At 39.2% G+C, this 13,105-nt stretch overlaps 3 protein-coding genes across 5 annotated transcripts; all 3 read right to left on the bottom strand.

Annotated features, from left to right (window-relative positions):
- Positions 1-41: 41 nt before the first annotated feature.
- LOC122405641 (chromosomal protein D1-like) lies at positions 42-4,934 on the bottom strand. 2 transcript variants are annotated; one of them, XM_043410576.1, is made up of 3 exons: positions 4,755-4,934; positions 1,669-1,969; positions 42-1,348 (listed from the first exon to the last, which is right to left on the bottom strand). In XM_043410576.1, exons 2-3 carry the CDS (start codon positions 1,921-1,923, stop codon positions 1,220-1,222), a joined length of 384 nt encoding a protein of 127 aa, XP_043266511.1. In that variant the 5' UTR covers positions 1,924-1,969; positions 4,755-4,934; the 3' UTR covers positions 42-1,219. The 2 variants fall into 2 exon arrangements, with proteins under 2 accessions (XP_043266511.1, XP_043266512.1); XM_043410577.1 differs by lacking the exon at positions 4,755-4,934 and adding an exon at positions 4,040-4,195.
- A 473-nt stretch (positions 4,935-5,407) lies between these two features.
- On the bottom strand, positions 5,408-7,756 carry LOC122405640 (U3 small nucleolar ribonucleoprotein protein IMP3). The gene is made up of 4 exons (XM_043410575.1): positions 6,869-7,756; positions 6,433-6,747; positions 5,826-5,898; positions 5,408-5,746 (listed from the first exon to the last, which is right to left on the bottom strand). The coding sequence occupies exons 1-4, from the start codon at positions 7,003-7,005 to the stop codon at positions 5,723-5,725; spliced, it is 549 nt and encodes a 182-aa protein (XP_043266510.1). The 5' UTR covers positions 7,006-7,756; the 3' UTR covers positions 5,408-5,722.
- Positions 7,757-7,896: 140 nt separating this feature from the next.
- On the bottom strand, positions 7,897-11,524 carry Achl (La ribonucleoprotein translational regulator Achilles). 2 transcript variants are annotated; one of them, XM_043410572.1, is made up of 4 exons: positions 10,472-11,524; positions 9,691-9,994; positions 9,223-9,607; positions 7,897-8,872 (listed from the first exon to the last, which is right to left on the bottom strand). In XM_043410572.1, the coding sequence occupies exons 1-4, from the start codon at positions 11,056-11,058 to the stop codon at positions 8,169-8,171; spliced, it is 1,980 nt and encodes a 659-aa protein (XP_043266507.1). In that variant the 5' UTR covers positions 11,059-11,524; the 3' UTR covers positions 7,897-8,168. The 2 variants fall into 2 exon arrangements, with proteins under 2 accessions (XP_043266507.1, XP_043266508.1); XM_043410573.1 differs by having other exon boundaries at positions 7,897-8,815; positions 10,472-11,523.
- Positions 11,525-13,105: the final 1,581 nt, after the last annotated feature.

Below are 13,105 nucleotides of genomic sequence, written 5' to 3'. Positions count from 1 at the left end.
GGATAACTGTACGAGTCGCCGTTGGAAAAAAGGTAAAGAAATAAGAGTATTTCGTGAATTTATTTACTTTGATACAAATTTTACATTCACACTGTTTTGTATGCCTGTCGCGTTTTCGGGACGTCAGATTTATTAACCTCTGGCCCGTAGTCAGGTTTTCGTTACATTTCACCTCATTCTGTTTTGTATATTTTTTTTAGACACATTTCAATCGTTTTCCGTGCGTTTCCAATTTTTTGTTTGTAATTCATATCAGTTTTTTCTCATTGATCTTACGAAAAATTCGCACAATACGAAGTAGTTGATGTGTTCCGCACGCTCGTAACGTACAAGACAAGTAGCCTACTTATTATTTAATTTTCTTTTTTTTTTTCATGTGATTTTACGCTTTTTTTGTTTAATTCGTTAATTTTTTTTGTCATATTCGCTAAACGAATTTTAGTCGTTGAAAGAAAATCTTTGAGTAGTTACATTTTTTTTGTCATACTTCGTTTGGAAAGTAGTTCTTGTCGGTTCTTCGATTGTCGAAATCCTTGCATGATCTTTTTCTTTCTTTGATTTATCAGAGTTATAACTTTATCATTTTCAATTCGACCGTGACAAGGAAACCGCTCGGAAAATTGAATTTCGTATGCACCGATGAAAATCAACGTAATAGAAAAAGTGGATAATTTTATTGATATTAGTTTAAATCGCGGTAAAAATGATAAAACACGTCGGTGTACAGTTATAGAGAATAAAAAAAATGAAAATACCTTTCCAGATTTGTTACAAAAAGTGTCGTTTCTGGTGTGTCTAATATTCTTACAGGATCCGAATCGTCACTTATTGCGTACAATAGTAAATCGCGACATCGACGAGGAAAAGAAAACACACACACACGCAAAATCTCTCGATCCCGCAGAAAAAAAAACGTCGGGATCCGGAGACGATGCGATTCACGAGCAAATTTCATGCGATGACGATGAGAATGTGACGGTTGACGCGACTTATTATTATATTATTATAATATAAAAATGAACCGTAACTTTATGATGTACGTTGTTAAAGGGGGACGATGCAGATTGCTGCTGTAGTGATTCTAGTCGGGTGTTCGACTACTTTTTTTCATTAATTCATTTTTTTATCTTTTTCAATCGTTATTTCGTTTTCATCGTCGATGCGCGCCTCTTCCTTCCAATTATTGTTATTACTTTTATTCAATCTCCTCCGCACTTTCTCAATTCTCATCTTCTTCGTCATCTTCGTCCTGCTCATCTTCATCCTCGCCTGCACTTTCTGGTTTTTCTTCAACCTTCTTTGGCCGACCACGTCCACGACCGGGTACAGAGGTGCCTTTTTGTGCAGCCTGGATAAATATATAAAGTAATACATAGAAATTACCCAACCATGGAGCTAGTTTGAGCGAATAAATTAATTGTTAGAAAGATGTGTCGATCGTTTCCTGCTACTTTACAATAATGGTATGGACTTTTTAATAATAATAATATGCTCATATAGAGAAAATTAAAAAATTGAGAAACAATTTTGCTTCGCAAGACCAAATAGTTTGTTCAATAAAAATTCATTTTTCTTGCGTTTCGATTGCCGTATGTAATATCAATAGTAAGCATAGTTTTTAAAACAGACAGTTCCATAGTTACAAATTTCACTTGTTGCATTGCGTACCTTTTTTTTGTGCGAACCTTTGGGCCTTCCTCTACCTCTTTTGACAGGTGCCGGTGCTTCGTCATCATCGGATTTAGGTGGACGTGAGACACTGTTATTCTTCTCAGCTGGCTGTCTCCCTCGCTTCTTAGGTTCCTTAACAACCGCAGAGTCTTTTTCTTTAACTACTTTATCTGCATTTTTTTCAGCATTTTTCGCTGGACGACCACGCTTTTTCTTCTGTTCTTCGACCACAGGTGAACCATCGTCCGACATATTTGATTAGCCAAATGTGTAACACTCCTTATGTGTTTTAATTCAACTGAGAAAAAAAAATTCCAAACAATTATGGTCGACATTTTTTTTCTCTTCAAAATCTTTATTTAAAATATTTATTTCATATGAATTTTGCCTCGTACGTAAGAGATTAAATTTAAACGATACTGATTGATCAACAAAATTCATTTTTCAATGCATATTTTCAATATTCATCATTCAATTTTTCTTAACAATCAGCTATTCGATAATGAACGGAAAACAAATTGCCATAATGCTCGAGAGGTTAGACATATTTGGGACTAAAGAATTTTGATTGTTGAAATATATATATATATACATGAGAATTCACAAGTCCGCAAGAATGACGACCATTATCGATTTTCATACGGAATTTGCATTTTTTTGCTGCTTGGTTGGTTTTATGATGATGATAATAATTGTTAAAAAATAAAAGACACGATATATCGAGCATTGGGCGAATGGATAAAACGAGGAACGGAAATTCCTCAACAAAATTATCGGACATTCGCAAATTTGAGCGTCCTGACGCTTTCATATGGTCTCCGATGTGGTCTGCAACTTGGCAATTGCAAGCCTTTTCCCCTCCTTTCTTCTTTTCTATTGCGGCCGACCAATCAATTCATTCCGTTTCGCAGGCCGACAAGGCGCGCAGAGCAGGTGATAGAGGGGCAAAAGTTCACAGGGGTGATGTGGGACGCTTACCCCTCTTACCGCGCTCTTCGGGAAAAGGAAGAACTGATTGCGGCCGTTGGACAGAATTCGCTTCCCGCCATTATGAGCGAGACAACAATAACTCTACCGAGTCTCTTGATATAAACGCGTATTTATTCCGGCAGAAAAAAAAATCAAAGAGAATTCTTTTTCTTTCTAACGACACGAGTATTTCGTTCACGAAAAGTGGAAAAAACAATTTTTCAAACAACGTAAATTGCTGTGAATAGTAAGTAAGAAAAATGGTGTCATAAGAATCGAGATCGGAAATATGGAATAAAATAATTCGTGAATGTCGCGTGGCGTCCAAGTGAAGGCTCGACTGTCCCCTCTTTCCACTTAAAATCCTTCAATTTTTCTCGTGAATCTCATGATGAATATCACGAAACGTTGAAAAATTGCGTTTTCAAAATTATCCTTTACCCAGGAATCACAAACACTGTGTAGTACATGATGGTATTTGAGTTCATAATAGGCCTTTGCCATATTTGCAAAAAGAGGTTACATTCGTGTCTAATTAATTCCGTAGATTATGCAAAAAATATGGCAACGCGTCGATAAATCATTGTTTTCATAGTAGCTGTTGCGAGTGGAATAAGAAAAAAGAAAGAAATAAAAGATTTTCAATAAAGTCCCGCCATAATGCCGATTGCGCAAAATCGCGAAGGAACGCAATTTCTAGGGTATTTATTTAAAAAAAATATTCAAAGAAAAATAATGAGTCATTGGGAAAGTATGAGGATAGCTATGGATTATGAATTTGGGTGTGAATTAAAGTTATTGAAGTAACGGGTGGGAAAAAACCCGCCATTTTCAAAGCCAACTGACACGTTTGGCCGGTACGATGAGCCGGCTACAGTGGCGTCGCCATCTCAACGTAACCACCCGCTTCTACTACGTAAACCTGGTGAGAATCTACGGAGGAAGTCAAGTTTACGATCTGTCGATTGACAGAAGTTACAAATAAAGCACAAAAAATAATAAATTATGGGGAGTCGAAGTATCAATAAGAAAATAATTTGGTGATGAAAACATTTTTTGAGGCAAGGAGCAACGAAAAAAAAAATATGGGTGTCGTCGAAATTGTGGTCCATCAACGACGCCAATGACGAATATGCCCGAATATATACGACGCCTGACACAACACCCACCGTATCAATATATATTCATTGACAATTTTCGATAAATAATATAGAAACTGACAAACATTGAAAATGAAAAAATGTTAAACTCTGACGAATTTTAAACAAGAACTCGAAATTACGGTCACCACCAACAATTTTAGGCAAAATTTGGGTAGTGGGAAGGGGGGCTGAGCGTCACGACGCCATGATCGCGCCAGCAACAAAATCGACGTAACAGACATACGTTCCACGCTTACATCTCGATTGAAACAATCTTCAATAAACGGTTCGACGAAATCCTATGCCAACTTGTTACTCGAAAAATAATATTGCAACGACAATCTCGTTAATGAAATCACAGATAAAAAAATAAGTTCAGAAGAAAAGTTCCGTGAACACACACTTGGCTTGCCCGCGCGATCCCTTCACAGCGGCGTCGAATTAACGAAAAATCGTCGAGAAAGACGCGGGCGCACGTCCGTTCCATGGATACACGGAGCAAACCGGACAAAATAAATATATATATATATATATATATCCTGACATCGCGTAGTCGTAATAATTTCTGATAGTAACGTACCAAATCACACTATATTTCGGACTTAGCAGTGAAAAAAAAATTCGTTTCAACCATTGGTAGCTTCTTGCACCGAGAGCAAAAATTTAATTGAAATATCTTATTTTTTTCACATAGAAATCCCGCGTGTCTATATATATAAGCAGGCGAGATACACTCTTCGCATGTAACTCGGTCGAAAAAACACTCGCGCACTCGTAGTAGCTTCGTACTGTCGTTAATTAATTTACTAGCATGATTGAATAAAACGAAATAAACGTGAAATGGAAGAAAAATGTAAACATAAATAATATGGGCGACGAAATAACGGAGAGCGGGAAAGAACATAATGAGAAATGCCGATCGGCCATTCGTGTTAAAGAATGGTAAATTACGTTATCAATAGACGTACTCACCTATTGGAGTTCTCGTGAACGCCGAAGGACGATGTTGAGATCCTCGCTCTGAGATTTCCTTCTGTCTGACTATCCTGCGCTGGCCTTTGAAGAACCGGTGCGTGGTGCGATGCAGTGCGATGTGTGCGCGCGTTATCCGGACAAAGCGGCGGCTGCTTGGCTAGTAGAGAAGAGTCGCCGTCAACCGTTGGTAAAGCGCCCTAACTTCGCGGCGTCTCCGCTCTGTCAAGTTGGAAACAGCGCCATCAATCCAGTCACCTAGAAGTACTCGTGACTACCGTTTATTCACTGTTGCGCTGCCATCGTCGGTTTTACGCGCGTTCCGACCGAAATATAGACATACTTGATCAGTCACGACGCCTTAATAAGCCCATATATAGAAGGCGAAACAGAGATAGATAGCATTTGATTTGGGTCTCGTATTCTTTAACAGCGCTTGCGCAGAACTCAACGTACCATTTCTGAATCGTTCTCTGTAATAAGTATAAAATTTTAATTTGGGCAAAACCATTTTCCGAAAAAATTCACTGTACTCAAAGTTTTTTCGTAGCGACCAAAAGAAAATCGTTATGCACGCTAATGAATCATGAGAAATCGGCTAAGATCTTTGTCGCTTTCACTTTTCGCCACCAGGAACAATAAAAACGAGAATATTGTGCGCTGAAGTTTCATTTTTTATTCGTGGGGTTTTAAAATATTCATTCATATGCTGTTTATTTGTCGCAAACGATGGACTCTTGAAAAATGTACGCTGATATGTAATTAGGTTTCATAGATTCGTGGTACCGCAGCATCCGTGAAATATGTTTTGGGCATTCGAGCTCGACTCTTTTAGTAGCTTTTGCTGAGATCAATCCATTCCTTCAGCTTTTGGATGGACTTCTCATGGAAAGTATAACAATTATGTCTATTCGACCTTTTGATCACATTTTGTATCTTACAGTTCCTTTCGGCTCGTGAACTCCGTTTTATAGCATATCGTAATCGTCGCGCTGAAAAAAATCATATTTTCCATGAGTTTCGAAAGGGATTGAAAAAGTTCTCACTCTGTACTTCATGAAGAAAACTTACTGATCCATTGTATTCCAAAACATGCTTCTTAATCGCTGATGTATCCGTCCATGTGATGAAATCTTCTAAGTTTCTGTAGTAGAAAGTGATTTGAAAAATCAATTAGCAATTCGAGACATTTCATATTTAGATTTTTAGCAAAAAAAATCGTTTGATTATTCATAAATACCATAGAATTCATAATCTCTTACTTTGCGGAATTGTATTTATATTATTTTGAGACTGCATTTATTGTGAACGCTTTCATTCATTCACTTGAAAACAGTCCGGGTGTGAAAAGAAATATTTGTACTAAAATATGATGTCAGTCATTTAAAAATTTCAAATTACACTTAAAAAAAATAGGAAAAATTTTGAAAATATTACTCGGCTTTCAGAATAACAATCAATAAATTTGTTAGGTATGGATTGATTTATTAATAAATCTTCGAAATTATTCTTATGAATTCATATTTCAGATAATTAAAAACTAGTTGAATATTGAAAATTTTGGTCAAATTGCGTGCAGAGCTGAGCCATTATTGAAATGTAATTTTTGACTTGTGAATAATTGTCAATGAGAGCGATAAGCTACAGAAGAGAAACAGAGTTTGTCAAATGAGTTTACCTTGTGACAAGAAAAGCTGGGTCTTTGATAACTTCTGTTCCTACTCTCACATGACCTTGTTCAATAAGTTGCGTCGCCATTTTTACACCTTGACTCATTTTGTTTCGCACCATAACTATTGGCAATCTTCTTCTACAGAAAGAACTGGCTGTAACCTTTTGACATAACGACAAATCCCACTTTGTAGCTATCAAGCCCATAATGTACAATTTCTCCAATAGCATTGCACTTTGTTCTATTCTAAATGGATGTTCAGGATCCAGTTCCTTGATTTTCTGTCCAACATCACGAATTTCACGTGCCAGTTTGTTGTACCTTTGAAAATGAATCAATGAATTTTCTTTTCAAGTTGGACTTTATTTAATAATTGTATTTATTACCGATGCTCATTAAACGATGAAAAAAATATTATTATTCCAAGAGTTTAGTTACTCACTTCGTGTAATCCTCTCGCTTAAGTAGGCGATAACGTTTAAGGATTTTGACCTCGTGTAAATTATTGTCAGCTTGCCATGAAATAAAGTCGACTTTTTTTAGCAATTTCTTTTCATGATGTTTCAATTTTCGAACCATTTTTTTAAGTTAAAATGGTTATGATATTACTACTGAACTTTTTCACAAATCCAGCGTGTACGGTGATTGACGTAACAAAAACGTGGTGGTAGAGTGAGTGCTTACACTGACACGGCTCTGGAAATTAATTTTTTCAAAGATTTTTCGAAAATACCCTAGATTTTTGCCTAATCGCGCCAGAGGGGGGGATGGGGATCTTCAAAACCGTATAGGGTCTTTTCTCTCTCCCCGTGGTCTGTGGCCGAAAATGGCGCCGCCGCTATTTCCGGTCGGTTAAATGTCACTATAGCTGTCACGAATTCGAATGGATTACTGGATAAACATCCGAGACTTGTTTTCAGAGTTGCACGTCATACGTCATGTTGACGTGTGTGAGGTTATGATCCGGTGGCACATGCCCTATGCCATTTGTGGGAGATGGCCATCAAGGAAAAGAAGAAGTTATGATCCCCACAGAACTGACAACTGTTGCGGCGTGTCAATCAGTGTCAATCAAATGATGATGAAAATGGTTAGTGAAAAGTGAAAGAAGTTAATCATCAATAACTCAATTAATCAGTTTTTAATAATAGAAAGAGAGAGAGGGTTCATCATCATCCCAACATTAACCCGATACGATAAAACTAATAACAGAAGTTGAAATTTTCTGAAACAACTCATTCGGTTTGGTCGCCTTAGGAGCCGCAACATAAAATTTTTAATTTTCAGGTTATATGACACAACGACGCATGCGTTTGACGCATGCGCTGAAATATAATTCAAAAAATAAATTGAACCGTATGAAAATTTGTTTCGTGTTCGACAATAAGCGGTAGACGCTGGATCGAAAATCCTTGATAGGACTGAACCTGAAATACTAGTCACGCATCATGAAAGGATTGTTCAAAAAAATCGATAGCGAACTCAGATTGATTTAATACATGGAATACACAAGCCTCATTTTTCTTATACTGATAAGGATGAATCATTCTGCTGAGTGTTTTCAGGATTTATATAAATAATGATTTTCGGCACCCATTTACAGCTATTAGCTATTTACATTGAGCCTTAAAGGTAACATATTTACTAGGACGGATGACACGAACTCTGCGTTCAAATTATTATTGTCTCTGCATCAGTCTTGAAATGTTGATATTACACTTAACCAGAAACATGAGAGGAGATCATTGGCACGATGATTGAATGGTAGATGCACATTGCGTTGCACTACGATGATCGCTGTTGACATTTGGAAGTGGTCGACCAAAGCCACGTGTACCGTCTGGTCCAGAGGGCATTCTAGTGACGTTTTCAGGGAGATGAGCCATCAAGAGAAAACTGCTGTTACTGCGAGGTCGGAATGATCCTGAACAAGAGTCCGAGCTTGAGGAGCAAGAAGACAATCTTCGATTATTTTGATCAAAGAATCCCGAGTCCCTGCTGCATGAGGAAAGTCTCCGTAGAAATGGGCCACAGTCAGCAGATCCACGACGTCCCGTTTGACCATAGAAATTGTTTGAATTCGTATACTCGTAACCATAACCATATCCAGGTGTTGGTGATCCAGGAACAGATCCTGACGCCGAGCAACAGGAAAATCTTCTTCCTGGGGTGTAATAACCGACCGTGGGATACATTTGGGGTCCATTGTGAGATCCCGGATGCGTCATGTATGGATCATACAGCCCTGAAGGAACGCAGCCATTTTCCATGCCGGAGGAACACGACGAGAAACGTCTATTTGAATAACTGCCAGTATCCGAACTCGAACCAGATCCAGAACACGATGAGAGTCGTCTCAGTATTACACCGTTACCCGTGTTCTCGACACCTGTTACGGCACAGGAGGAAAGTCGACGTGTTAACCATGCTTCCGGTGTGGGCAGACCTGTATAATGTGATTAGCATTTCAAATGAGCAACTACATTGAGCACGATATTGTTTATCAACTAGCTCTAGTCTTGAGTCTTCCGCAACAGTTGTGGTGACAAAAACTTTCGTTCTAACCATGTTTCTACCTCGAACAAGCTCTTCGTTATGGTATTGGCTTAGTTTTGATCAGCAAAAGGCATGCACCGCTCAATATAGAAACGAAGTTGACAACATCAAGCGATATTGGATTTAAATTTTTTTTCCTATTTCAGTGTTTTTCATGACCTCCATACACGGATCACAATCTTTAAATGCAGAAGCACGTGTTACGAAGCTTGCAACGAAAAGCATCTTTCCAAAACCTACCTCGGAAGCTATGGCCAGTGGTAGGCGCAAAAGCTATATGATGGCAAGATGTATGCGATTTCGGGTGCTTTCCATTTCTCATGATTCGAGGATCCTCTGCTTCGGAGCCACTGGCACAGCTCGACGAATTATACGTATTTTCTCTCGGCATTGTTGTATGCACGGTTTTCTTCGTAGCTGGTACACTTGGATGCTGAGCTGCTTGTCTCTGAACGACTTGCTTTCTTTTTTTATCGGTATTTGAGGATTGCTGCAATTCATAGATTTGCGCATCACCCAAAGAGAGCCTCATAGCAGCTCGAGCAGCTGCGGAATCAGTGAATTCTACAAGAGCACATTCTTCGCTGCCTGCGAGTTCCGAACGCTTGGCGATTGCTTGACGGACCTGACACGAAAAATATGGACAACGTTGACTCGAACGTTTCTAGTGAAGAATAAATTTTCCTATCGAAAATGCACTGATCTTACCTCCGTTGGCATGGGATTTCCAGGCCGAAGAACTCTAATGAGCACTATCTCGCCGCATTGACTGAACAATTCAGCAACTGATTCGATGGATAATTTTTCGAGCGGTAATTTAGCAGCGAGTATGGTCCTGGAGGGCATTGTCTGATCGTAGGGCGGCAGCGGATCACGTCTTCTCAGCTTGGTGCCCTGTTCGTTCACCTCGAGCTTCGTTGATTTAGTTCTCAAGGCATTCCCCACTATTCTCCAGTCCCGATTGAGATGTTTTACTCGTTTGAAACTTGAGATCAGCTTGAGCGATACGTATCTAGTTTTGTTAAAAAAAATTATTTCGTTATTCCTCATAAAGAATTGCAATAATCGATCATTCTGTTCAGTCGTCATAGAAGGTAAATTATCATTTTTTTTTCATTAAATTTATTATCAGAAAAAATAATAGTTTTAGTGCATTTATTGGTGTTGAGTTTAGAAGTTCAGGCTCTTTTGAAAAATGCAAAGTTTTCCAAGAATGATTGATTTTTCCCTCGACATGGTGGAAATGTATATCGTTAATGAAAACATTTATGATGTCACCAAAATAGCGAATGGTGCAACTAAAATGATTTATTTGTTCCAGACTTTATGCAGCTCGCTTCGAACCTGAAGTTATTTCAAGGGCTCTGAATCTGTTGTGAATTCGTTGAATTTATTGAGTGCTAACCGAAAGTGGCCAAGCACCCAGATTCAGGTGTCTCCAGGTCTCTCCCACAGATTCAATAGAGCATAAAGTAACACGTGTACGTACCCCTCTTTATTTCTTTTCACATGTTTGAGAAGGAAGGCATCCTTCAAAATGTTTTCATCACTGAAGTAAAATTCAACCTGAGCGGCTATTTTTTCAGCTAATTCCTCACTGCACTGTGGTACTTCTTCATCATCCTCTTCATCAGTAGTTTTCCGGTTGACCGTGTTTTCCCCAGTAACCGGTGTTGCCTGGTCAATTTCACTGTTTTTATCACTACCGTGTGTCATCTCGTTTTGACATATTTCGGCAGATTCTGCCGGCGTTGCATTGCTTTCAGAACTTTTTTTAACGTTGTTACAATTGTTTTTCGTCTTGTGCCGTTGTTGAAGTTTCCCTTGAGAGTTGATCCGTTGCATGGAAGCTATGAGTGCAGATTCAGTGTTTTCCAATTCGGAGCTTCCACTGTCCGAGAAATCGGCATCGGCCTCTTCGCCCTTTGAGCCCCTTCGATCGAACGATAAACTGACGTCGCTATCGATCGACGAAATACTGTCTCTGGTGTCGGATTTCTTCATGGGCGGAGGTGAGAATTTCAAACAACCGACCTCATCTCTGAGTTCACCTTCCTGTACTTCTGAATCTTCCATCTCACTGGTTTATCTCTTTCTCGGTTCCTTAATTTAAGGAAGTTTGTTGCGTCGTATCATTTCAGCTCAAGCGATTCTTCCCGATCGTTAAAAATGTCACTCAACATTAATATCTAAAACTGTGTCTCTTCAAATTTTTCACGCACTCATTCCTGCTTAATTGTGAAACAATCCAACGCCCAAAACCAAATGATTTTTCAAAATATTCGATTATTTATTCCTCCAATATATTGATCCACTAATCGCTGTTTTATGATTTAAATTTACATAGAAAATGATGGAACATCGCTTGGTACGAATACTGCGCTTCACCTTTCATCAAAACTCAATGTTTCCTATGGACGATATAAATATGTTATATCAAACTGTCAAATACGAAGTAACGGAAGGAAGCCAGCATTCAAAGGATGGATAAAAAGTAGCGCGTGCCATGGAAGTCCGACGAACAGTGGCCTTTTGAGTATGAAATCTGGACGTCTTTAAGTACTTTCTCCCCGACGCAGAGCCCCGGCGAAACCGGAATAATTTGCGCTTGCGCGTTCGATAGACGGTGTAACCGTAATGAAAAATCGACACATTCGTATACCGCGAACATGTTGAGAGACGACCGAGCGGCAAATTTTTCTTCTCCCTCTTATTATCGCCACATTACTACCGGCCTCACCATTTGCCTTTTATAATGCCACGATGTCTCGCTTGTTCCACTATTACTCCAACAACACAGAACAGGTCGCCCCGAGGGCATTTCTTCAGCCGACGCCCGTAACCTCGCCGGGGGTCATGACCTTCCAAAATGCCGCCCCAGAAAGGGCCGGCTCGCTCTCATCCATCGTCCCCCTTTCCGACCCTAACTTATTTCAATCTCGCAGTTTTCTCCATTTTTTTAGCAGTTTTTAGCGTTTCATCCTTCCTCATTCGCCTCCATTTAACGTTATTATTGGTTTTAAAATTTAAAGTGCCTTAAACGATTGCGACGTCGAACAAAATGTTATTCTATAGGAACAAGAAACTGTTTTTTTTCTTACGCTCTCGTACAAAGTGTTCACCGCCTAGGGGTGAATTTGGTATGTGGGTCACACAGAATATGCGGCTGTACGTAGTTATACGCAAAAGTTGCCCAAGCAACGATCATCGTCGACGCAACAGCTCCAATATTTACAAATCGCATAATTATTCAGATAAACATTAAAATCATCCTTTCAACTTTGTCCTCATGCAAGCTGCTCAGGAAACTTCCAATTGTACAAATATTTCTAAGACGCAGTGACATCCAATGCGTTGCGACTGGTTGCTTCCACCACCGATTCGTACAGCCATTCAATGGTAATCGTTGCGCAATGCTGAGAACAATTGTGCATTTATATGTACGCGTACATTTAAAACTACTCGGAATTTCGTGCAGGCTTTTCGATTATCGTTGACATTCGTATGATCGAAATAAATTTTCGGGTCTACAGGTCTTTCCCCATCTAAAATTTGTACTGGAGACATGTGAGCCAAATACGCATGCTATCTCAGAAGTTACGTTAACGGATCGTTAACGTAACTTCGAGTAAATATAATTTGTACGTGCAAATCTTATATAATGAAAGATATTCACTTCACTAAACGAACGTTGACAAGTTGTTTTCAGAGTCATTTCGCTTCGTCGAAAGCAACAATTGGTGGCGTCGTTTTCAAATTTGATGGACCATACTCGATTCAGGAACCAGCGGAGGGACCGGTTCGCGTGGACACACAGCCGAGTTGGAGTTGTGTGCAGTAAACCGCGCTGCTGACCTTGTAGTCGGGAGTTACAACCGCCAAATAAATTGGAGACCGAAGAGTGGAATAAAGTTTATACAGTTGGATGGGGGAGCTCAGCGAGATTTCAAAATTTGTGATATTTCCACGAAGGATCGGAGGACTACAAGGATCGAAGAGTTACGAGAGTTCATCCAACGATAGCCAAGATCGTTGAATGATTGACAAGCACGATTACTTCTGACGAAATCCGTTGACAGAAACGCAGGATTTGCAGCTTAGATTTTCCCTGGCCATTCGAAGG

The sequence above is a fragment of the Venturia canescens genome, chromosome 1 (assembly GCF_019457755.1).
Source record: "Venturia canescens isolate UGA chromosome 1, ASM1945775v1, whole genome shotgun sequence".
Lineage (NCBI taxonomy): Eukaryota > Metazoa > Arthropoda > Insecta > Hymenoptera > Ichneumonidae > Venturia > Venturia canescens.
The sequence above is the reverse complement of the archived record's forward strand: the minus strand, read 5'-3'. Positions and strand labels throughout refer to the sequence as shown.

Coding starts and splice junctions, on each gene's coding strand:
- Achl (XM_043410572.1), bottom strand. CDS start 11,058: ATGGAAGATTCAGAAGTACAGGAAGGTGAACTCAGAGATGAGGTCGGT. Junction 9,608..9,690: donor GAAATCCCATGCCAACGGAG/GTAAGATCAGTG, acceptor TTTTCGTGTCAG/GTCCGTCAAGCAATCGCCAA. Junction 8,873..9,222: donor CACTGGCCATAGCTTCCGAG/GTAGGTTTTGGA, acceptor CACATTATACAG/GTCTGCCCACACCGGAAGCA.
- LOC122405641 (XM_043410576.1), bottom strand. CDS start 1,923: ATGTCGGACGATGGTTCACCTGTGGTCGAAGAACAGAAGAAAAAGCGT. Junction 1,349..1,668: donor AAGGTTCGCACAAAAAAAAG/GTACGCAATGCA, acceptor ATATTTATCCAG/GCTGCACAAAAAGGCACCTC.
- LOC122405640 (XM_043410575.1), bottom strand. CDS start 7,005: ATGGTTCGAAAATTGAAACATCATGAAAAGAAATTGCTAAAAAAAGTC. Junction 6,748..6,868: donor AAGCGAGAGGATTACACGAA/GTGAGTAACTAA, acceptor TCATTTTCAAAG/GTACAACAAACTGGCACGTG. Junction 5,747..5,825: donor TTTTGGAATACAATGGATCA/GTAAGTTTTCTT, acceptor GATTTTTTTCAG/CGCGACGATTACGATATGCT.